A 27,028-nucleotide genomic window follows, 5' to 3' on the forward strand; every position below is an offset into this window, starting at 1 on the left:
GCTGAGCCTGCCATAACAAGGAGGAATAGACTGGACCCACAACACTTTCATTACTGCAACAGCCACCTCACCACAAGAAATCCCAGGCCAAACCCACCATGCCAACATCACTATTGCGAGGAGGAATGGGCCAGACTCACCACATGTAGCCTAAGCAGTCATATCACTGTCACAGCCACAAAGAACAAAACAAATTACCATGCCACCATGCTGTAGCCTCTGCTGAACCTGCCACATTGCAGCCATGGCCAGGAGGAATGGACTAGATCCACCAAGTCACCAATGCTGAAGCCACAGCCACAAGGTACAGACTGGATCAACTACGCGATTGCCATTGCAATAGCCCCTTTATTGTATCTTTAATTGACCACCAAACATTGTCTTCAGACTCCACCCAAACTGTGCCACATTCTGCGAACATGTAGCTGATTGAATTTGAGAAGCCAATGGGTTTGGGGATTCAAATAATTGGAAAAAAAATTCTGCTCATCCAGCATTGCGTGTCAGACACTTAATCTGGCACATGGTATCATCAATGTCTATTTAGGATTTGGTGCCATGCTTTCAAATGATGTCCCGAAGAGGCAACACATAGCTGAGAAATAGCACAGCGGCAAGATCAGAACAATAAGTGGAGACGTAGGAAGATAAACCATTGCAAAATGACTCTCTGTTAAGAACAGAAGCAGGCAACAACAGATTTACCCAGCTACAATGCAATATAAAGGGAGGAGTTGGGAAAAAAGACATGAGCTGAAAAATGTGTTGCTGGAAAAGAGCAGCAGGTCAGGCAGCATCAAAGGAGCAGGGGAATCAACATTTCGGGCATAAGCCCTTCTTCAGGAAGAAGGCTTATGCCCGAAACGTCGATTCTCCTGCTTCTTTGATGCTGCCTGACCTGCTGCGCTTTTCCAGCAACACATTTTTCAGCTCTGATCTCCAGTATCTGCAGTCCTCACTTGCTCCTAGGAAAAAAGACATGGTCAACCAAAGACTGCAGACAGGCCCAGAAACGTGAGGAGGAATAGCTCACCATTTTCAAATCATGTGGGATATTATTTGTAGCTTTGATAAGGGTTGTTTTGATACTGTGGTGGGGTTCAAAAGTGATGAACATTTAAAGATATGAGTCTGGGAAAATTAGCATGGATTTTAGAAGCAACACTCATACAAGCTTTGGAGAAGAAAAGTAAAGATAGACTTGCAATTTGTAAGACGGGAGGTGCTTTATTTGAGAGGAACATTGTTAGAAGATTAAGTAGTTGGGGGACAGAACTGAAGTAAAAGAATTGTACACAGGACATCAAAGCCTTGGAGATGGCACAGAGACATAATCGAATGGAACCATGACCAAGATTCTAATTACTTGGAGAGACAAGAAAAGCTAACCACCATTTTGTCGAGAGGAATTAGGAATAGACCGCAAATGCTGGCTTCAACAGCAACATACACATTGCATGAAAGGGAAAACAAATTAATCTAAGCAGCTTCTTAGAGTGATACTCCATCCACCACTAACATAGTATCATCCATAAGGTGCACTGCATTCACATCTCCAAGGTTTTTTTCAATAGCATCTCTCAAAACTTGTAGTAACTAGAAGGACAAGGGGAATAGATGCGTGGGTACATCACCATCTGCAAATTCCCTTTCACGTTGCACACCAACGGGACTCCCTGGCTCAGATTTCATGAACACCCTTCGTAACTTACATGGGCTGCAGCAGGGCAAGAAAGCAGCATCCCATCATTTTCTGAAGGAGAACTGGGATATGGACTATAAAGTCTAGCCCAGCCAGCACGATCTACATCCCATGAAAGAATAAATACATGCATCCCATGTAAATATTTACAAAAGAAATCTTCTCCTTAGAATATAGAAGGTTATAATGAGTTTTAAGAGAGACATACAAAATCATAATGGGTTGTGCAAAAAAGGAACAATTATTTCCAGTGGCACATGGGTCAAGTGACCAAAAGAGGCAGTTATAAAGTAATTGGCAAAATAACTGTAGATAAGAAAAAAGCAAAACCTTAGACAGCAAGCTATGATTTGGAATGCACTGCCCAAAAAGATTGTTATTATTGAATCAAAATTGGTAAATATTTGAAGGGGAAATATTTCAAAAGACTTGGAGTTAAAACAAAAGGAGCTCTTTCAAAATTATGCCACAGGAACAATTAGTTGAATGGTTTAGTTTTGTGTTGAATAAATTATTCTATGACATAATAGTCTAATAATATTCAACACAAGCTCAGGAAACAGCATTTCATTCATGAAGCACTTATAGTCATCCTGTCAATCCATCAGGCTTGATAGCCTGAGATCTTTTCAATTTTCTTAGATGGCAGGGAGTTAAGAAGTGTGGGGAGTTGCACCAGAGCTATTGGGAATAGAGGCAATATGGTCTAGTTTTAGATAGAGAATCACCACTCAGTATACTACTGACCGCATAGTTTGCAACCCCTCAAGACCCTCTAGTACATTTCCGCAGCAGCCTTGTCACCTTTGCAAGCATTTCCATGCCGCCCTTTAACTTTTCAAAGCAACTGTTTACACCTTCTCTAAACTTCATGACTTGCTTATCTTCTTGTCTCATTAACACATGTTTTACCTTAAATCATCATCCCTTTTATTACTCACTCACACTCCTGCCCTCAACCACAAAAGTACACTGAGTTCTAGCTGGTGCACACACCCTCTCACTACTGGCTGCTTCCAGAATGCTTATTTTTAAAGAAATTCTGATTGAGGAAACAATACTGCAGTGTTATGATCCCATCCAAAGTTATATTGGATAAGTCAACAAATCAGATCAGAGACTGAAATCTGGCTTAATAGATTTTTTTTGTTTTAAGTTTTTAACAACATTTTTCTTCTTGAAACATTAGCACACAATGTTACAGATTTGAGTTTAACAATAAAACAAAAATATATTATGCATAATAATTATACCAAAATAGAATAAAACAAGCTATATTAATTAAAAAGGGTAAAAAGTGAGGTCTGCTATCACCCTCACCTTCACCTCCTTCCACCTATCACATCTCCATCGCCCCTCCCCCAACTCCCTCCTCCCTACCTTTTATCTTAGCCTGCCTGGCACCCTCTCCTCATTCCTGATGAAGGGCTTATGCCCGAAACGTCGAATTTCCTATTCCTTGGATGCTGCCTAACCTGCTGTGCTTTAACCAGCAACACATTTTCAACTATATTAATTAAAAAACCTATTTCAAGATTTTGAAATATCTGGTAAAAATATAATCGCATTAATCACAGTAGCATCCCATTACAACATTGAATGGGAGAGAATGCTCTTCCGTATCTCACATAGGGTTTGACTTAGCTGTTTGAATTTTCAGTCACAAGAATCCAATAATCATATTCCTTGATACTTCATATAACCTAGCTTAAACATTCTCAGCTTCAAATACCCCTCCCATGTTTTAAGAGAACAATTCTGGACTAGAACCTCTAAATTAAACTCTTTACACTGAGTTAGAAATCACACAACATCAGGTTATAGTCCAACTGGTTTATTTGGAAACACTACTTCTTCATCATCAGGTAGCTGTGGGACAGAATCATAGAACATAGAATTTCTAGAAAAAGATCAGTGCCATGCAACTGAAATTATATATTGAACAAACCTGGATTCGCTGTTATGTTTTTTTATCTTTTAGAATGGTTAGCAAGTTTCGATTTATTAAGATGCATATCCCAGAACTTCTTGCAAGTCACATTCTTAAGATAACTTTAGGTTTTATAAAAAGATGACCCCTCGGCTCAGACAATGCATTAAAGATGTGAGGTTAGAGTCTGTCTGTATCCCAATCTCGTTTCCAAAGTAAGAATTTCTAAAATATTACATGGATTGACTGCCTGCAGGTTGAGTGCTTTTTGAAAATGCAAATTCACTCCATAGACTTGTGTGCACATGCATGCATTCATGGATACCATTACACATAGGGACACCAACCACCAGCTACTCACGTGACTCAGCCAAGAATGCCTCCAAGGCATGGTACATTGGTGAGACCAAGCAGACGCTACAACAACGGATGAATGGAGACACCACACAACAATCGTCAGACAGAAGTGTTTCCTCCCAGTCGGGGAGTACTTCAGCAATCAGGGACTCGGATTGTCAGGTGACCATCCTTTCATTGGTGACCATTAAGCGGCAATTGGATAGGTACATGGATAGGTGCTTAAGCTAGGACAAATGCTCAGCACAACATCGTGGGCCAAAGGGCCTGTTCTGTGCTGTATTGTTCTATGTTCTATGTGTCTGAGAAGAGGCTGATAACCAATTTCGAAACCCATAAGGATGGCCTCAACTGGGTCCTGGTGTTCATATAACACTACAGGTGACCCCATCACACTATACACTCTCTCATACTCACGCACTCTTACATGCACACATACTCACACAGACTCTCCTTCATGCTCTGTCTCATACACACAAACCCATACACCCTCCACAATCCCACCCACACACATATCGTCTCGCAGCCCTATACTCCATCACACTCACACATACACTTTAGCAAACATGCACCCACACACTCTCTCATACACGCATATACACAAGTCTATGGGGTGAATTTGCATTTGCAGAATATTTGCCGATACCTTCTAATTTGCTCAAAAAGCCCAAAGCCTGCAGTCAATCCATATAATACTTTATAAATTCTTACTTTGGAAATAGAAGCAGTCTAATTCAAGACTCCAACCTCGCACCTTTAATGCATTGTCTGAGCTGAGATGTCACCTTTTTTAATAAAACCTTAAGTTATCTTGAGAATGTGACTTAAAAGTAGTTCTGGGAATTATACACTAAACTGAAACCTGCAACCCATTCTACAAGATGAAAGACTTAACAGCAATCTAGGTTTGTTTAACATATTATTTCAGTTGCATAAAACTAATCTTTTGCTATAAATTCTGTGTCTTAGGATCCTGTCCCACAGCTACGTGATGAAGGAGCAGTGCTCCGCAAGCTAGTGTTTCCAAATAAACCTGTTCTGTTGAACTATAACCAGGTGTTGTATGATTTTTAATTTTGTCCACCCCAGTTTAACACCGGCTCCTCGAATCATCTTTACACTGAGTTAACCTATTTTTGACAATTCAAAACTATCTCCCTCCTTTCATAGCTGAAGCTAGATGTGTAAAGCTAAGAACACTCACAGAATATCCCAAATTAAAACTGTAAAAAATCTTTTTTATCCAAGCTATCGGCATTTCCCCCCAAACCTTAAAAAACAATTCCAGGATCATCTATCTGAAAGCTTCATGCACTTCACAGTTTGCTTTGTTTGCGTGTAGACTCTCCCAATATAAACAAATGCCTATAAGTAATGAAGATGATGGATGAAGGCAGAGCGACTTCAGCAAGGTGGTCGACCAGGTTCTGCATGGTAGACTGATTAGCAAGGTTAGATCCTATGGAATGCAGAGAGCTAGCCATTTGGGTACAAAATTGGCTCGATGGTAGGAGACAGAAGGTGGTGGTAGTGGCTGCTTTTTGGTCTGGAGGCCTTTGACAAGTGGTGCGCCACAAAGATTGGTGCTAGCTCCACTGCTTTTTGTCATTTATATAAATGATTTGGATGTGAATAGAGAAGGTATGGTCAATAAGTTTGCAGGTGACACCAAAATTGGTGGTGTAGTAAACAGTTAAGAAGGTTACTTCAGCCTACAACGGGACTTTGATCAGATGGGCAAATCAGCTGAGAAGTGGCAGATGGAGTTTAATTTAGTTAAATATGAGGAGCTGCATTTTGGTAAGGCAAATCAGGGCAGGACCTGTAAACTTAATGGTAAGGTACTGGGGAGTGTTGCTGAACTAAGAGACCTTGCAATGCAGATTCATAGTTCCTTGAAAGTGGAGTCACAGGTAGACAGGGTGGTGAATGAGGAGTTTAATATGCTTGTCTTTATTAGTCAGTGCACTGATATAGGAGTTAAGCAGTCATGTTGTGGCTGTACAGTACATTAATTAGGCCACTTTTGAAATACAGAGGAACTTTGATTATCCGGCATTCGATTATCCGAATATCGGATTATCCAGCAAGATTGCAAGGTCCTGATGCTCAGCTAAGCTATGTACTCCGCCATTCAGTTATCTGGAATTCCATTAGCCAAGCAAAATACTTGCCGCCCGATAATCAAGGTTCCTCTGTACTTCTTCATTCAGCTCTGGTCTCCCTGCTATAGGAAAGATGTTGTGAAACTTGAAAAGGGTTCAGAAAAAGTTTACAAATGATGTTGCCAAGGTTGGAAAGTTTGTGCTATGAGGAGAGGCTGAACTGGCTGGGGCATTTTTCCCCCCTCAGAGTGTCACAGGGTGAGAGATGACATTATAGAAGTTTATAAAATGACAAGTGACATGCATTGGATGAATAGTCATGGCCTTTTCCACAGGGTAGGGTAGTCCAAGATTAGAGGGGATAGGTTTAAGATGAGAGGGACAAGATTTAAAAGGGACCCATAGAGTAAATTTTTAACACAGAGGCCGATGCATGTATGGAATGACTGACAGAGAAGGTGGCAGAGGCTGGTACAATTGCAACATATGGAAGTCATCTGGATGGGTACACGAATAGAAAGGGTTTAGATGGACATGGGCCGAATGCTAGCAAATGGGACTAGATTAATTCAGGATATCTGGTCAGCATAGACAAGTTGGACCAAAGGGTTTGTTTCCATGCTGAACATCTCTATGATTCTAAGTCTCCAAATCTCACTTCCCCAGAGTACACGATTTATTTACAAATATTTACCTGTGACTCAAAGTTTTCCTACAAAGGAAGCTCAAGAGCTAATTCAAATTCCAAAACCCAAATACAAAAATTAAATGTTAAAATATATACAAATCTTATATCACAACAGCAAAGATTCAAGAATTGGAATCATCCGTTTTTAATGTAAATTGATATTAATTGGTTGCAATTGCAAGGAGGCAAAATGTTGGCCTGAGCAATTCATTGCATGTATAGTTAGTAATAAACATTCAAAAAGTACTTTTCAATTTCATGTTTGGATGGCCTGATTCTAATTTTAAGGTCCAAGAGTTGCCCTGGACTCCCATGACAGGAAACAGGTTTTTGTTTTAAATTGATAAAGGTATTTGATAAAACCATTGAAAAGAAACTCAAATCTAACATTTACAAGTAAATACAAGCTTATGCTACTTGTCCTTATAATTTAATCAGGAGTGACCCTGTAATGTTTAATTTTGATTTTAAAATGCTATGTTTTAAAATCCTTTCTAACATGCACAAGGTAATTTCTGCTTGCACAGTTTTAATCTTAGAAGGGTTTAAAAACTATTTTGCATTGAAGTCTGGATCCAATGTCTAACATAGATTTGCAAGAAAATCTTAAATAGGAATAAGGATATGGCATCCAACTAATGCACTTTGAGGTGCAACAGGATAAAATACCATTTTGCAAAGCTTTTAAATGCTGACAACAACAAATCATACCGAAAAGGGAAATAGTGCAGCAGTGTCAGAAAGCCACCACACATTAATGAGTGCGATGCAGCTGTGGGAGGAGTGGATCATCGTGACAAACAGCTTAGCTGCTACAATGGTGACAGGAAATCTATCAAACTGTACAATAAAATTGCCATTGAGTTTCTTTGGCTTTTTATAGGAAATTCACAGATTCTGATGTGTAACACTGCAAAGTCATTCAAAATTACAGCATTTGGTCTTTTTTTGATTAGAGATTTGGGGGAAAGAGGAGAAAAAAATGCTCAAAATAAAATATTGTGACCCAAGGAAGTTAAAATAAAAGTGGGATAAATAGTTGTCAGCATATACCATAAAACAAAGAAAAATCAAATCCTCTCAAAAAGATATGACTGAACAGGATTTTTGACAAAAGGAGAACCTTTCCATAAGAAATGTGTATAACAGTTGACGCAAGGGTGACAGATCAACGAAATCTAATACAACATCCAAGTTAAACTGACTTAAATGGTGACAACAGTGTCTTCCTGTTAATTCAGTTTTTGTTTTAAAAAAATGGAATTACCCAGGAATGCAAATGAGGCATTTTTAACACTAGAACCTACAATGTATTGCTCCACAATTCAACTCAAATTAACCCAACTTAAATAAAGAAGCTATACAAGTTGAATTCCTTCCAAAATACCACACTAATATAAAGATATTTACAAAATTATTGAAGGGCAGTAAAAGATTATGGGCAGCACAGTGGTTAGCACTGCTGCCTCTCAGCACCAGAGACCCAGGTTCAATTCCCACCTCAGGCGACTGACTATGTGGTGTTCGCACATTCTCCCAGTGTCTGCATGGGTTTCCTCCGGATGCTCCAGTTTCCTCCCACAGTCCAAAAAAAAGTGTGCAGGTTAGGTGAATTGGCCATGCTAATTTGTCCGTAGTGTTAGGTGAAAGGGTAAATGTAGGGTTATGGGTCTGGGTGGGTTGCACTTCAGCGGGTCAGTGTGGACTTGTGCCAAAGGACCTGTTTCCACACTCAGTAATCTAATCAAAAAAATTACTCTCAGGTCAATATACTGGAAATGTACACAGCTACTCTTAAATTTTTAAAAAATGAAATAATGGAGAAAATAGCATTGAGCTGTTGATAAAATTGCTAATTGCTTCAATAAAAAAAAAGCAAAAGCATAGAGCTCATGTTAAAAAAAATCCAACTTACATTAGAATCACATGCAGCATAATCAGAGAAATTCCAATGGGCAGGTTTAAGAAACAAAATGGGCTAAGAATGCACTGCAAAGCTGTGAACAAATGAAATGGTGCAGCAGAGAGAAACGCAATCAGCTTACTCTATCATTCATTAGTATTAAAACTGATCTGTACCTTAACTTTGTCCAAATTCAATATTCTTCAACTCATTGATAGATTTTTGCAAGCCAATCTCAGTTTCAAAATTGTCTATTAATTATTTAGCAAGTTCTTAAATGTTTTATGGGGAAGAGAATCCCCCACCTACATAACATTTTTATCAAAATGCGTTTTCTAATTTCTTTCTGGAATACTTTAGATTCAGAATAAAGCCAACGTCCCATGACCTAAAGCCCCCAACTCTAGAAGAGAATGCTTCTCTGTACATTCTATCAATTACTTTAGAAATCATAACATCTCAAATAAAATAAATAAATACAAGCCCATTGTACTTAATTTCTTCATCCAATCTAACCTTGAGACTTTCTGGAACCTTTGTAAATCACTCCTTCCACAACCAATTAATCCTTTCTGTAGTATGGTGCAGAACTGGGTAAAATGTTCTAAATGTAGTTTTGATCACTTTTGGTACATGACAAATAGATTTTAGAAATCTGTACAAAGGGACTACTAAATTTCAGTGGATATCCAGAATTCCTAGCCCTTTACCATTTAAAAAAATACACTGATCCATACTGTTTGTTCCAACATGGAAGGCCCAATAACACTGGCTTGCACCAAAATTCATCTGGCAAGTGTTGACCAATCACTTAATCTATCAATCCTTTTTTTTTTAAAACACTACACTCCCATCAGCACTGAAAACCCAAAGAACTGCAGATACTGGAAGTCAGAAACAAAAACAGAAATTGCTGGCAAAACCCAGCAGGTTTGGTGGCAAACATGAAGAGAAAATAGAGTTAGTGTCTTGGGTCCAGTGACCCTTCTTTAACTGAAGGGTGACGGGAACCAAAATATTAACTCTGCTCTATCTGCACAAATTCTGCCAGACCCATTGAGTTTTCTCAGCAATTTCTGCTGGTCTCTCATCTGTACTCCTTATATCATCCAACTCTGTGCCATGAGGAAACTTGAATATTTAGCTACTGGGTTGCCAAGACTTTAGTCAATATAGTAAACAGGAATTTCAGCATAAGATTTTTAAAATAGACCTGTTCAGGCATGTAGGACATATACATGTAACAAGTGGGATTTGAAACCAGATGTTATGACCCAGAGGTAGGGACACTACTGCTGCACCTCAAATGCAACTAACCATTTTCAGTATATCCATGAATATCTACTTTCACAGGTATTTCTTCTATTGTCTGACCAATCACTGAACAAAGTTTATACATAGCTTCAATTCCATGGCCTTTCATTTTGGCTCACAATCTAAGTGGAATTTTACTGAATATCTTTGCAAATCTGGGTAAATTACAATCATAGACATTCCCCTTAGATTGCTGTACTTACTTTCTCCAAAAAAAATTCAAATAGGTTCATTACGTAACATCTACTCTTTACAAAACCATGTAGAAACCATTGAATTAAAGCAGATAAATAATTGGGGAAATAAGGAGCGCAAGTACAAAATTCAAAGTACAAAAATTAGCTCATATTGCATAACAAAATGGTGGAACAGATTCAAAATGCATGCATTAGTAAAAGATTGAAAATCACTTGTTCTGTATTAAAAAATGACAACTTACATTCATATGCAGCATAATAAAACAAATTCCTACGAGCAGTTTTAAGAAACAAATGGGCTGAGAATGCAAAACTTCTATTTGCACAAAACTAATCTGACTGCCATACATATGCATGAACTACAGTTGCTCATTATGCCCAAATTTGTATGCCAATCTCGACATCTTCAATTCTGAAGACAAGTCAGCCAGCTATTCCTTGAACGTTACCAAGATAAAACTCAGTAATCCACACTTGCTCAGCCAAATATTTCACATTTCATGCATGCTGAAGGAGAAATTTTGGAATATGTTGAACAATACCAATACTTCAGTTACCTTTCTCAAAAGGTCACCAATGATGAAGTGACTCAACTGTACCAACTCAGCCATCTACAAAATATGGTTACAAGTGTTTGACAAAAAGTCAGTCAACAAAGGCCTGATTATGCATAGAATCCCTAGTGTGGAATCAGGCCTTTCGGCCCGGTAAGTTCCACACCCATCCTCCGAAGAGTATCCCACATAACAGGTGTCACCAGCACAATCCTGTACTGCACCTGGACCATGCAGTAATTTCACCTGTGTCTACTCCCCAAAAATAAGCGCTGTTCAAAACTCTGCTGCCCACATCCTAACTTGCATCAAGTTCTGTTCAAAATAAGCAAATAACTCCTGTTCCTGGAAATAACATACAAAAGCAATTGCTCGGAAAACTCAATAGATCTGACAGCACATGTGGAGAGAAAACAGTGTGAATGTTTAAGGTTCAGTGACCTGAAGGAGGCTACTGGACCCAAAATGTCAACTGTTTTCTCTCCATAGATCTTGCCAGACCTACTGAGTTTTTCCAGCAATTTGTTTTCGTATCAAGTTCTGTTCAGTCATCTCACTTGCATTCACCGATTTTCTCATTTTTTTTGATTAATCAAATCTTCGATTTTAAAGTAGTCATCCTTATTTTCAAATCTCTCAACGCCTGCAGTCCCGCAACCCTCATATCTGTACTTGCCTCCTAGTTTTAAGCATCATTGCTTTTAATTAATGCATGAGTGCCTTCTATTAATCCAAGTATTTCAAATCCATCCTTAAACTTCTGACTTTCTTTCCTCCTTTGAGACATTCATCAAAATTCCAAGCCTTTAGACACCTGCTCTAATTTTGTTTGTGTTCCTGTGACATGCTATTATGGATTTTAGAGTATTGAAGCTAAAACAGAAGCATAAGTTAGTGCTGCTGCATAGGGTAGGCAGCAAAAAGGAAGGCTGATGCTGTATTGGCATTTTAGTCAATTCAAAACACTGCGAGGTACATATCAATATAAAGATGGTATTTCGGTTTGAGAACAGGTGCTGTCAAGACTTAAGTTATACTTTAAAGCATCTTTCTAACTCACTTTCACTCCTCAAAATTTTCTAAAATTATTTTTCAGTCATTTCAACATTACAAGCTTAGAAAAACACATGTCTGTGATATCAAGAAAAAATAATCCAAGGGGAATACAAAATGCTATAGGTCCTTTTCTCATTTTTCCTGTCTAACAGAGAGGGTAGCATGACTACTGCTTTGAGAGAGATAAAACTTCCACTTTTCAGCTGCAAGACATGGCACCAAATATTACATTTCCTCTCAACATTGACTATTCTGATTTCATGTGAAATAAGAGGGATTCTTGGCAGTACGAGATTATGTCCATTGTGGAGTACAAAGTTACAGTAAAATTAGTTACTGCAGTGCAGTTTTACAGGTATCTCCAAGTAAGCAATGGAGGAAAAATAATACTAAACTTCTGGGTAAATCTGGCAAACAAAACCAACATTTACAATGTTGACACAACAAGAGATTTACACTAACTGAATTGAGCATATCAACAAAGCAAGCTAGGCAAAGACGCATGGACTGGAACTCTAACATACTTGGTGCACGGATAGTCCTCAGAAAGAGATGATTTGATTCCAGTACAGCAAATAGATTGAAACTCATTCAACACACAGGAAAACACATCATCCTAGTTTAATGTGGTCCAGAATTTGAATACTAGTTTCCCAGCACACACTTTCCTTTCTTGAAGATTGTTTTGACATAATTCAGTTAGCATACACCAAAATCTGACTGGTCACTTCATTTACTTTTGCTTCATGGGCATGTTAAGAGTGTTTGATACAGCTTCAGAATAACATGCTTGCTTTTGTACTCTACACATCCATTTATAAAGCCCAGGATCCCATTCATTTCATGAGGACCTTTCCAAAGATGCCCTCCTGTCTCAAACAATATGCAAATATCCTTTGCAAAGTTCCTCTGCTCCTCCACTCTCTTGGAATTAGTTGACTAAAAACAGACTTCCATGATTTTTAACAAAAAGGTTTTCCATAGAAATTTGACTCAAAACATTATGAAACTGTAGTCAAATACAAGCTTGATTTTTTGTCATTAATATTAAATACAAGGTCAATCATAACAGAGGTATCCATAGCTGTATATCACCATTTAGTACCTTGGACATTCTATTAAAATTCCCTAACAGTTTGAAACTTGTGAAACGCACTGCAGTCAATCTGTCAGAATTCTGCACTCATGGTCTTTCATGGGAATTACCCTGTGTGTCTCCCGACATTAACCCTAACCCCACACACATTTTCTTGTCAAAATGAACCTCAAATTTTTTTTTAAAAAATGCACATGTAAAGTACACTTTAGTCACTATCATCACATCTACTACATTGTCCATAGGACAATATCTCATCTCTGCTTGCCCTGTCTAAGTGATAGCCTTTCCCTTGAATAACACAGGTAGATGCTGTGGAATAGTGAATTGTTGAAGCAAAGCACTATGTTATTTTGAAGAGTGTGTCAGGGATATACTATCAAAAAGCATCCATAAAGGCTCATCCAAGCTACCACTTAAAAGTTGACGTAATAATCTTAAATAGTTACACGTAGCTAATAATTTTTGATAACTACAATTTTATCCTTTAATCTCAAGAAGTTGATTGTTAACACATCAAAAAAGTCTTGAAGGAGAAATAATTTGTTTTTACTGTTCCAGATTACAGCAGAATTAACCAGGTTTAAAAGAAATGCAAAAACTCAATATATTATTGAAAATTGAAACATTCAAAGTAGTCACGGCATAAATTGGTCTTCCCGAAATGATAAAAGCACAATCCTGATTGTCAAAATGAAATGGACTTGCAATATGTTCTCTAGCACTGTCATCCAATTCTCATTTACTTCTCTTCACTGTAATCACGCGACTAACAGCGCAAAGATCAAGTATGCCCCCATGTGGCTTAAAAATTAAAACAGTCAATTTGCCCTTCATCAAGATCTTCCTTGAAACATCCAATAATAAATCAATTTTCAGTAAAGGACCCACCTAGCATTAATATATGCAAAAATATAGTAATTTTAATTAAGCAATTTCCTATGAAACTCAGTTTCAAGCAGAAACTCAAGTGACACAATCTTTTGTTATTTTACACACTGGTCATGGAAAACATTAAATAGCAACAAACAGACTGGAAAATTAGCTTGTTATCTAGAGTATATTAAAAATATTCTCACCTTTGAATGGGTTATTGAGAGTGTATCCACCCAGACACGCCAGCCACCCCACTCATACTTTATTGCATGATAAAGCAATATTCGGAAGATAGCGTATACCATCTCCGTTATTTTTTGTTCTTCAGAATTCTTAGCATTGATATAGCAAAGAGATAACATCCACTCTTGCCATACTGAGCACTGCAGTAAGCTCCTGCAATACAAGAATGACAGTTCTGTTTTTTTTAGCAATATGCAAAACTGCAATCAAATCAAAGTACAAATGAGAAATACAAACAATAATAAATTACCTTATTTTAATTCAACAAGAAAGACTAGTTACATTAACTTAGAAAATTGCACTGGACTTTCTCCGTAAGTTGTTGTGGTTCTGTTCGCCGAACTGGAAATTTGTATTGCAGATGTATGGTAGTGTTTTGGTTGTGGCATGTCTTCATTCCGTTGTCTTTCCCTGAGGCATCTGTTGATGCCCTAGGCACACTACCATACATCAAAAACATTTCTGAACTGACAGCCAGACTATTGCGACCACTAGGACTCATAACAGCACACAAACCAACAGCCACTCTCAGACAACAACTCACCAGGACGAAGGACCCGATACCCAGCATGAGTAAAACCAATGTAGTGTACAAAATCCCATGCAAGAACTGCACAAAACACTACATAGGAAAAACAGGAAGACAGCTAATGATCCGCATCCATGAACGCCAACTAGCCACGAAACGACATGACTAGCTAATCCTTAGTAGCCACACACGCAGATGACAAGCAACATGAGTTCGACTGGGACAACACTACTATTATAGGACATGCCAAACAGAGAACAACCAGGGAATTCCTAGAGGCCTGGCACTCATCCACAGATTCAAATCAATAAGCACATCGACCTGGACCCAATATACCGACCACTTCAGCGAAAAGCTGGAACTGACAACCGGAAGTGGCAGGTACAAATCACTATAAATGCCGGAAGAAACATCACAGAAGCGCTTCACAGGAGGCTTCCAAGCACTGAAGATGTCACCAGACAGGGGATGAAACATCTGCAACACAAATTCCCAGCTCGGTGAACAGAACCACAGCATCCGAGCTACAAATTTTCTCCGTAAGTGCTGGTATTCTGAGCACTTGCCAAGTTTATGAAAAAATTATATTCTAATAATTTTAGCTGGATATGACATGACTACGAATTAATTCTAAACTTCAAAGTGCAAACATTTAACAAATCACTTTCTTGCAACATAAACAAAATCTTAAATGATTACAAACAGCAAGTATATTTAAAATTCAGACATACATCAAGTACAACATTTTCTTAATTTGCATTTGTCACATAACTATATACACAAAGCAACTTTGTTTCAAAGCCAAATAAGGGGGATGCAGGCATATACTTTACTTTTACCCAGACGAAATATTGTTACATGTTACCTAAAATATTAAGCCTCTCCAAACTGCAAGAATCCACCAGCATTTCACATGACCATCCATTTAATACAGAAGCAAGTTGAAATTCTGCTAGAACAGTTCTAAGTTTTGGTGATATGTTTTGTTAACTTTATTAATTTCAGTTAAACAATTACAGTTTTGTAATAAATTAACCGTTACATAGAACATAGAAAAATACAGCGCAGTACAGGCCCTTCGGCCCTCGATATTGTGCCGATCCAAGCCCACCTAACCTACACTAGCCCACTATCCTCCATATGCCTATCCAGTGCCCGTTTAAATGCCCATAAAGAGGGAGAGTCCACCACTGCTACTGGCAGGGCATTCCATGAACTCACGACTCGATGAGTAAAGAATCTACCCCTAACATCTGTCCTATACCTACCATCCCTTAATTTAAAGCAATGCCCCCTCATAATAGCTGACTTCCTACGTGGAAAAAGGTTCTCATGGTCAACCCTATCTAAACCCCTAATCATCTTGTACACCACTATCAAGTCACCCCTAAACCACCTTTTCTTCAATGAAAACAGCCCCAAGTGCCTCAGCCTTTCCTCATACGATCTTCCTACCATACCTGGCAACACCCTGGTAAACCTCCTCTGCACCCGTTCCAGTGCCTCCACATCCTTCCTATAGTATGGAGACCAAAACTGCACACAATACTCCAGATGTGACCGCACCAGAGTCTTATACAACTGCAACATGACCTCAGGACTCCAGAACTCAATTCCTCTACCAATAAAAGCCAGTACGACATATGCCTTCTTCACAGCACTATTTACCTGGGTGGCAACTTTCAGAGATCTGCGTACATGGACACCAAGATCCCTCTGCTCATCCACACAACCAAGTATCCGACCATTAGCCCAGTACCCCATCTTCTTGTTACTCTTACCAAAGTGAATCACGTCACACTTAGCAACATTGAACTCCATTTGCCACCTTTCTGCCCAGCTCTGCAGCTTATCTATATCCCGTTGTAACCTGCCACATCCTTCCTCACTGTCAACAACTCCACCGACTTTCGTATCATCCGCAAACTTGCTCACCCAACCTTCTAACCCCTCCTCCAGGTCATTTATAAAAATGACAAACAGCAATGGTCCCAGAACAGATCCTTGTGGAACACCGCTGGTAACTGCACTCCAAGATGAACCTTTACCATCAACTACTACCCTCTGTCTTCTTCCAGCCAGCCAATTCCTAATCCAAACCTCCAATTCACCCTCAATGCCATATCTCCGTATTATTTGCAGTAGCCTACCATGGGGGGGGGAGAGAGAGAGGGGAAGGGGGGGGGGGGGGGGGGCGGGGGGGGCGAGAAAGGCGTGGCACTCATCCATTATCTTGTTTACTACTAAAGTTTTGCTGTTGGCTGTTTTGAAATTGAATCAAGTGCAAATTAAAATCAAGCCAAATACATACACACAAATGTTTAGTTGAGACACCACACTGGCCACCTGATGCACTTGTGATAGCTGGAAGACATCTCAATGAGAGTATTTTTAAAATATGGATTTTTTTTAATGCTGAAAACAAGATAAAACTGTTTAAAAGTTATTGTTCCTTTGAGCCTTAAGCTACCTTATATTTGCATTTAACTATAGTGATAGCTATTTAATGAGTTACCAAAGCTAACATTTCACTTTGGTTGTTTAACTGTTACTTTCAGTCAGTTATAAAATAGTTCTAATGTGGTAATCAGAGCAATAGTATTAAAGTACCGGTCAGACTAAGTCACCTAGTTAAGATGTCGTTTCATCTTCCTTAGCATGTCAGTGAGTCTAGCAATGTCAATAGTTTTACTTCCAGTTCACTGCTGCTTTAAAGAAATTAATAGTAAACATAGTAATAGCAAACATAATTAATTCAACACAGTAGAGAAGTCACAGATTGTCATTCAATTACTTAGAAATTCAGCAGAACATAAAGAGACACAGAGGCTGCTTTGGGAGAAGTGGTCAAAGGAGAAAACCAAGATTGAGCAAAATTGCAACTGTTTCTATAGTTCTGGAATTGCAGAATGCAGATGTTCAGGACATTTGTTTAAAGCATTGATGTATAATGAAGATGTTTTTCAATAAATTTGACTTGATTAAGTGAAGAATTATGTTCCATTTGTTTGATTAGGGTTAGTTGTATAACATCTTCTATAAGAGGTAGGTTCAATTAGACGTTCAAGAAAGCACAAGACAAATATTTGAACAGAAAACCTGTGCAGGGGTACAGGGAAAAGGCAGAAGATTGGCACCAAGTCATTCAGAGAATTGATACAGACACGATAGTGTGAATGGAGGCCATTCAGCCTATAATAATTCGGCGATTCTGTGAAGAATAGTTATGTGAACGAGATCAAAAGTAGTCATAAGTTAATGATTTTATTGTTACTTGTACTTAAATGGAAAACAACTGCAGAATTGTGAAGTGTAAAGGAATTTAAGTGCTCTGGTGCATGTGTTACAAAACGTTCGCTTGCAGATACAGCAGATTGTCAAGAAGGCTAATGGGATGCTATCCTTTAGTACAAGAGGAATTGAACGTACTATGAAGGATATTATGCTTCAGTTGTGGTCTCACCAATGCCCTGTATATCTTAAAACACTGTGCACAGTTTTAGTCTCCTTATTTAAGGAAAAATATAATTGCATTGGAGGTGGCTCAAAGGAGGTTTACTGGATTGATAATTGAATTAAGCAGACTGTCATTATAATTTGGAGGTACCAGCGTTGGACTTAGATGGACAAAGTTAGAAATCAGGCAACACCAGGTTATAGTCCAACAGGTATATGTGGAAGCACTAGCTTTCGAAGCGCTGCATCTTCATCAGGTGATTGTGGAGCAGAATCATAAGACACAGAATTTATAGCAACAGGATTGCAGTGTTGGACCAACTGTGCATGCTGTGGATACTAGCCAAACCATATACCCACCAGTCTCACCCTATGAGACATCGGCATGACTGTGTCAGGTTTCTGCCTTCCTAGTGTGCATCTGCGACACAAACTGAGACAATGTAGGGACTCCATGAGTCAACAGCCACCCTATAGAATTTCTTTGGGATACCAGAGATTTTTACACAACCCTGAATACCTCGAAATGTAATGATCTCCCTGGTGGATCATAGGAACTACTGCTTTAAAGCAGATTTACTTGCCATGTACAGGAGGGGTACATTACTGAACATACCGAATTTAAACTAGGCGCCATTACATGCCACCTCCCTGCTATCTTAGTCAACCTTCCCCCAGGTGCAGAACACATTCTTGGCGTTGATTACAGTAGAACCTCGACTAACCGAACATCAATTATCCGAATTTTTGTCAAGGTCCCGTAAAAATGGCATTAGGCAACTCAGCATTCAGCTATCAGTTAAACAGCATTATGGTGCGCATTGCCAGATAACCAAGAAATGTTTGGTAACTGGCAGTCAAATTGCCGCTTGCGTACGATAGATCAGTTAGATGGCATTATGGCGTGCATTGCCAGATAACCAAGAAATATTCAGATAACCGGCACTGATAAATTACCACTTGCTTCTGGTTATCTGAACAAAATACTCCCCACCGGTCTTGCTCGGCTAATCGAGGTTCTACTGTACATGACTAGGCACAATCTTGCCTTTGATCCAGTAAATGCCTGCATAGGTCAACTGTCTCCATTTAGCAACACCACATCATTTCAACAAGCAGTTATGCTAATCAGATAAGCACAACAGGGGAGTTTTGGTTCAATTCCCTAACAATGACCTGCTATGAGAGAGGTTATAGTGAAACACAAAAGGGATATTCGCCCAATATAAACATGACAACTGGCATATCCCAGGAGAGATTATTATCGAGGGGCCAGACCCAAAACCACCAAGAAAATAAGGTTCTCCAGACAGGCAGAGGGGAGGTAGCCAAGGTAACTGACAGTCTGTTACAGCAAGGAGTGCTGTGATCTGTAGCCTCCACTAATAATGTTTCAATTTGGCTAGGCAGAAAACCAGATGGTTCAGAGTATTTAACCATTGATTATGAGAAGCTTAATAAAGTCATCCCACCCAATGCACCAATAGCAGCCAACAGCCCAGCTACAATAATGAAACAAGCCCCTCAAGCGAAATACTTCACAGTACTTGATATGGTTTTTGACCCATACCCTTAAATCGGTCCTCACAGTACAAATTTGTGTTTACCTTCCAGGACCAGCACAATACCAACTAATCTACCCCAAGGGTTCCATAACGTATCCTTGATTTTCCATAGACGATTAGTCAAGGGCCTAGAAAGGTTTTCTGGCCTGACTGCCTAATCCAGTATGTAGACAACTTACTCCTACAAACTGAAATAAAGGAGGAACATATCCAGCTCCTAGATGAATTACTTGACCTTTCACGTGGGCTAGGTAGTAAAATAAACCCAACAAGACACAGATTCTACAGCCCTCAGGTTACACACTTGGGAAAGATAGTCACCCATATGGGGAAAAAAAAAGAGATAGACCAAAAGCAAATAGCGCTACTCCCACTCCTGAGATATTAGTGCCCTCTGATCTTTTCTAGGTAGAGTGGGAGACTGCAAGAACCACACCGATGGGTTCGCTACCAAAGCAGCCCCACTCTGTTGCTGAAAAAGAATGTTGCCTGGAACTGGACATCCCAACATACAAAGGCAGTAACTGGTTTAAAACATGACGTTGTAACAGCACCTGCCTTACTAGTTCCCAACTCTGACTTACCATATGCCCTAGAAGTTGCAATAACAGACCAGACGATAGCTGCTGTTCTACTGCAAGAGCAGCATGGTAGGCCAGATCCAGTGACCTATGTCTCCAGGGTCCTACTGCCCACGAAGAAAGAGTTTTCCACGTGTAAACGATACCTTAGAGTCTTTTGGACAGTCCAGCACTTCAACTACATTATAGTCAGTGGATTTAAACAAGTATCAACTGAGCACACCCTAGTCCAGCTCCAGCTGGACAGCTGAAACAACAACGGCTCAGTGAGCCAGATTTGAGCCGCATGATGGACTAATCTGCTTCAAGGTCATTGCATCATAGTCAGATGTATCAGAGTGCCCACGTTCCTCACCAATAACCTAAATTATGGGGAAGACTCACATGACTGCCAAATCATAGTTACTAAACACCCCACCAGGCCTTTATTCCAAAGCAACAGGAGAAATGATGAGGAATGAGACAAAAGGTTGAGGCACAGACACACAGTCAAAATTTATGTAGATGGATCCTCCACCGTAGAGGATGGTAGTCTGGCTGCGGGATATATATGACAGAGCCTAAAGGACTGCCACTAGTTGAATGAGCTTTACAATTCCCAGACATCCAAGTCCCCAAACTTCTGAACTAGCATCTGTAGCCTATGTAGTCGGCTACCCCAATCTGATCTCTTCATCCACAGATATAAACTCTGACAGCATGTATGTGTACAACAGCCTCACTGAATTTATACCATTTTGGGAAGCTTGAGGCTTTATTGCTGCTGATTGACAACCCCTACCATCAGCCCTCTTAATAAAATCTGTCGGTGGAAGGAAAATATGGCATAATTAAAGTTAGAAGCCATCACAAAACATCCCCAGAAGATAACCGCAAAGCAGATGTGTTAGTTAAGAGGGGTGCTCATGTAGGAGAATTCTGGCAGCCATTCAGGTGAGCAGGCAAATGCAGTCATGTAAGCCAAACAAGCAGACAACCTTAGGCACGCACAACATGATAATTCCTTGAAACAGATTTTGGGAGTTTATGAAATGGAAGGAGTTCCCTACAGACACAGGATGGATTAGTTTTAAAGGCAGGAGTTTACGTAGGTCCGATTCAAGACAGAAATCAGATCATATACCAATACCATGATGGGCACAGGCACCAAGGAATGGAGGCCACTACCAAACAACTGACAGGAGTGTGTTCATGAGCAGAGTTACATAAGGATGCAGCACACTACATAAGGAACTGTCTGATGTACGCCCAAAATAATCCAGACAGGCATGCTTGAAAGGGAAAACTGCACCCATCCAATGGAAGGGCCCTGGACAAATCTACAAATTGATTACACAGGTCCCCTTCCACCATGTAGGAACAGATTTACCTATATTCGAGACATCATAGACACGTTCATGAAATGAGTTGAGGTTTACCCCACAAAATCGAGACAAATCAGGGAACCCATTTCACCGGCCAAGTCATGCAGAATGTGATGACTTTGCTTGGTATCAAGCAGAAATTCCACACTGCATGCCACCCTCAATCGAGGGGGATTGTGGAAAGGATGAAACGCACCCTAAGGAAAATAGTGCAGCAGGACAATAGAACTTGGGACACTACTTCCACTCGTCCTCATGATGGTACACAACACCATCTCACAATCCCCAGGGGTATATCCTTCATACTCTCATGACAAGCTCACCCACGAAAACAGTCAACTACTTATTTGGGCTTGACCTCTCAGAATCTGTCACCACTCATGAAAAAGTGGTGCAGCAGCTAACGGAAAATACCAAGGCCATTTCAGTTAGCAGCAGCAGTCAGGTTAGGGACCAAAAGGAAATTAAGTAAGGCTTACTTCAGCAGGAAAGTCAACCTTTCGAGTACCCTATAGGACAGCATGTAATGCTACAAATATACAACCCAAACTCCTTCCTCACCCCATGTCCCCACACCGTAATGAATAAGGCGAGACCCTCAGCATACAAAGCTCTGTGAGCCACAGGAAAAAACAGCTGGCACCGTGTAAACCAATTAAAAGCCAATGGCACTCAACACAGCCAGTCTCACCATCTTGATAAGTGTGAGGCAGATGACACTGCCCTAGATCAAGTGACAAGGCCGGATTAGCCCAAATACCAATGACATCCCCGACACATTCGCTCAGTCAGACCGTACCCCTGACGAAATTCACATTCTCCCATCACTACCACCAACTGAAATGGATGCCCAAGGACCACCCTGCCATTGAAATATCAATGCCTGATTAGGACCAATTGGTCAGGGCAATCATGCCCTGAACAATCTACTGATAGACATCGATGACCCTCTCAAAAGGGCATGAAGACTTCTAAGAATCAGTGCAACACCATCCTCAGGAGTGGTAACTCGAGACCAACCACTATAAAGAGAAGACACCCTGAGACCATTGGGAGAAGACCACCTGATGATCATCACCATGTGGATCAAGGCCAAAATCTAGCGTGATGGTATATAATCATCCAGTTAAGTTCAAGTAAAAGATATTTGATTTTATATATGGTGTAAATGGTTTATTTATAGGGTATTTTGTTATAATATTAATTTTGTGAAATAAATATCATGTGTTACTATTACGGGTCAACTTGCAGTTTCTTTGCTAGATACAAGAGTTAAAACACCTGTATGGTAGGCACAACCCCTGGTCATTTGAGATAGATGAAGCACCTTTCAGGAACCAAAAAGTGGCAAACTCATTTGCAAATTTGTGCAAGAGAGATCAAACAATGATCCAAGAGGACAAAGGTTGTTTCTCCTAAAGAAAGTTCTCTCAGATTATGTCTTCAAATCTAACATTCACTTCCAATCACAAACTGGGTCAAGTAACCTCTGTGAAAGTGTTATCAGTGCCATTCTGGCAGCTTGTTTTTACCAAAGTCAAAATTGATGCTACTGTAGCTAATATCTTCTACTTTGCGAAAGACTATTTCCAAAACTTTCCAAGATGTATATAGTTATGTATATAGTAGGTGGGACTTGGAATGCAAGCCTCCCGAACCAGAGGCAGGGACACTACTGCTGCATATAAGAACCCTCTCCCTCATCTGTACATTCAACTTCTAATTAAAAGCATTTATCATACTTGGCTTGTCTTGTGAGAAGATAATGAGCAGTTTATACCTGTACTCAGAGTTTAAAAGAATGAAAAGACATTAATTGAGATAACTAAAGATACTAGAGGGGATTGATAAAGGGAACAGAACGTGGATGATTCCCCTTGTGGAGCAAACTAGAATGAGAGGTCACAGTTTTAGGCTAAGGGGTGGTAGATCTAAATGCAAATAAAGCATAATTACTTCTCTCAAAGGGTCAAGAATATGCAAAATTCCCATCCTCAGAGCATGATGGACACCATGAAACTGAATAAATTTGAGGAGATAGACAGATTTGTAATTAGTAACAAGGTAAAGATTTATCTGGAACAGGCAGGAAAGTGGAGTTGAGGCAGAGATGAGATCAGCCATGATTGTATTAAATGGATTAGCAAGGTTTAAGGGGCGGAATTGCCTACTACTGCTGCTAGTTTTATATGCTACAACTACTCCTCGCACTTGGTGAATCCCACATCTTAACCAATTTCTGCAAGCTTAAAGTCACTGGTGAAGCCAAATCTATAATATGGTGGACACCGATTTGGTCACTTGAAAAACTTGCATTAATACAATGGCTTTAACATTAAAACAGCATGAAGACAATTCATAGAAGTACAAACAAAAATAGACACCAGCACAAAGTGGGTCATTGAGAAAGTTATCCAGAAGTTGGAGGCCGAGAAGTCAAGATTTGGAAGGTCATTCCAAACCACAAACAATAACTACTATATGGGCGGCACGGTGGCACAGTGGTTATGGGCGGCACGGTGGCACAGTGGCACAGTGGTTATGGGCGGCACGGTGGCACAGTGGTTAGCACTGCTGCCTCACAGCGCCTGTAGATCCGGGTTCAATTCCCGACTCAGGCGACTGACTGTGTGGAGTTTGCACGTTCTCCCCGTGTCTGCGTGGGTTTCCTCCGGGTGCTCCGGTTTCCTCCCACAGTCACAAAGATGTGCAGGTCAGGTGAATTGGCCAAGCTAAATTGCCCGTAGCGTTAGGTAAGGGGTGGGTTGCGCTTCGGCGGGTCGGTGTGGACTTGTTGGGCCGAAGGGCCTGTTTCCACACTGTAAGTCTAATCTATATACATCTAAAGGCAAACATTCCAAAGAGGAAGTAAAGAAAATGGGAAAGAAGGCACAAAAGGTCAGGGGAACAAAGCTTCTTGGAGAGTTGCAGAGCTGGAGAAGATTTCTGAGATAGTATACACACAATCATGAATACAGAAGGAAGAATTTTTGATTTCATACAGGATTTAACCCAAATTAAAGTTTTGAATGAGATAAACTTCAAGGAGGATGGCAAATGAAAGGTGTATCACAAAAGCAGTGAAATAATCAAATCTTAAAATGAAGCAACTTGATGAGTGTTTCAGCAACTGGTGCTGAAGGAGATAGAGGCAAATGATACAATGAGATAAAAATACTCTCAAAAATATATGATGTCTAAAGCTTAGTTTAGCAATTTCAATGTTGTACTAAACTCTAACTACGGCTCAACTTAAAACAATGCATCTCCCTCTCTCAGATTCTCAGGAATGGGATCATGGGAGGACATATCATTTTTATGGACAAAACAAACTTTAGAATGGTCATGATTGAGATCCATGAGGAATTTCCACACAAAGGTAGGGAAGAGCCTGAAGGAAATTTAAGCTTCGTGAGGAAGGAAATCAGGAGAAATGACCAGCCAACAGGCCTTCTCAATGTTAAAGGAGTGACAAAGGAGTCAATGAGTTTCATTTTACTGGAGGAGAGGCCCATATCAGTTGCAAAGCGTTCAAAGAAGAATTGGATGTAATGCACCTCCTGTTTCCTTGAAAAATTAGATCAATGTTTCCAAGACTAAGCAATTAAGAAAACTCGCAACTTTCCAGTGAAAAGGTGACAGAGGGAAAATAATATTGATGAACAATATAGATAAGATACAGGTATATAGGTGATTTAGTTTGAGCAACTCGAAAGTACAAAATTTCAAGATAAAATGACAAAACTTAAAAACATTAATTAAAACTCAAAATCAAGAACAAGCACAGTATTACACTCAGCATGTACAGAGCAAAGCACTTTTTTTTTAAATGCTGGAGCTTATGTTCAGGAGATATTATTGACTGAGCTATTAAAAAAATTGTTCAATTCTTAGGGGTTAAACATTTACAATCTTTAAGCAGGGGGGTCTGTGTTTGAAAGTGTTCTGCATGATCCGAGGAAAGTGCTCAAAATGTATCAACAAATTTATTTTCCCCAAGCTTTCTGCCAAGCAACTTCACCCTTTAGTCAATATTTAAGTAAAGAGATCTAAACATACTCAAGTGGATTGGCGAGTGAGAAAATCAGAAGTTACTAAATTACTTGTCCAAACAAAACCAAACTTCGCAGTTAAGAAAATCAGAATATGGGGCCAAGCATAATTAATTCAATTAAATTAAAGCAGTCAAAATTTACCTCAACAGCAAACATACCTCCTGTTTTCTCGGCTGTTGTTGAAAAGTTTGATCATATCCGATAAAAAAACACGCCGAACCTCCATAGTTTCTAACATTTGAGGAGAGTTCCTCAACAATGTTGCAATTACTTTCAGTATTTCTGAAAAATAATCAGAATGCAATTTTAAAACTGATAGAACTTTCAAAGCAATTAGTACTGTAAAAGATAAATCAGGCTGATTTGTGACTCCTAGAATTCAGAAATCAAGAAAACTTACACTTTTTCTTTTTGCAGGAGTGCCTTAAAAATCCACCCACTAATTAAGCTCAATACGATTAGATTAGATTCCCTACAATGTGGAAGCAGGCCCTTCGACCCAACAAGTCCACATCCACCTTCCGAAGAGTAACTCATCTAAACCCAATTCTCTCTGACTAATGCTATGTGCAATTTAGCACGGCCAATTCACCTGACCTGCACATCTTTGGACTGTGAGGAAACCAGAGCACCTGGAGGAAACCCACGCAGACACAAGGAGAATGAGCAAACTCCACACAGACAGTTGCCCGAAGCTGGAATCGAACCTGGGACACTAAAACTAAATTTACACAAATATAAATAGTTGCATATTTTGGGTGAATATATAGAAATCATAAATGGATTTCTTCGTGATTATTGATGCTCTCTATTTCTGCTTTTTCCCACAACTTGAAACATTCTCTTTGCATCCGCTGTATCAAAACCTTTTCTGGCTTTAAAGACTCCTATCAAAGCAGCCTTCTTTTCAATAGATACAACATTTGTCCAGTCAATCCTTTCCATATCTGTATTCTCCCATACTTCTGGTATCATAGAATTATTATAACGCAGGACAGGACCACTTAGTTTGTCATTGTGCAATAGGTCTCTGCAAAAACAATCCATCTTGTGCCATTGTCCTCTCTTTTCCTCAAACCCCTGTAAATTTCACTTCTTCAGACGATGATCTAATTCACTTCTGAAAGCATTTTGAATCTGCCTTCACGACTCTCAGAGCAACCCAGACCCAAAAAATGTAATGTCACATTTTCTTTTTTTGCCAATCACAACAAAATAATTTCCTCTGGTTCTTCATACTTCCACAAATAGGAACTGTTTCTTCCTATCTATTCTGTCCAGGCCCCTCACGACTTTGTCTTACTTTATTTGTACTTTTCTCATTTTTCTTTTTTAATGAGAACAGGTCAGAAGCAACATAACTTGAGTTCTTTACACCCAGAACTATTCTCATCAATCTTTACAGCACCCTACCTAAACCCTTCACAATCTTCTAAAAGTGTGGTGCCCAGAACTGG

The 27,028-nt window shown here is 39.5% G+C and overlaps 1 protein-coding gene across 1 annotated transcript in view; it reads right to left on the reverse strand.

Moving 5' to 3' along the window:
• lrba (LPS-responsive vesicle trafficking, beach and anchor containing) overlaps positions 1-27,028 on the reverse strand; it is an 866,835-nt gene that overhangs the window by 728,784 nt on the left and 111,023 nt on the right. The window contains exons 21-22 of the mRNA XM_060827381.1: positions 25,730-25,853; positions 13,982-14,174 (exon numbers count right to left, since the gene is read on the reverse strand). Of these exons, the coding sequence (XP_060683364.1) occupies positions 13,982-14,174; positions 25,730-25,853 (317 nt within the window). The remainder of the gene's footprint in view (positions 1-13,981; positions 14,175-25,729; positions 25,854-27,028) is intronic.

Source organism: Hemiscyllium ocellatum, chromosome 1 (genome assembly GCF_020745735.1).
Source record: "Hemiscyllium ocellatum isolate sHemOce1 chromosome 1, sHemOce1.pat.X.cur, whole genome shotgun sequence".
In the NCBI taxonomy this organism is placed as follows: domain Eukaryota; kingdom Metazoa; phylum Chordata; class Chondrichthyes; order Orectolobiformes; family Hemiscylliidae; genus Hemiscyllium; species Hemiscyllium ocellatum.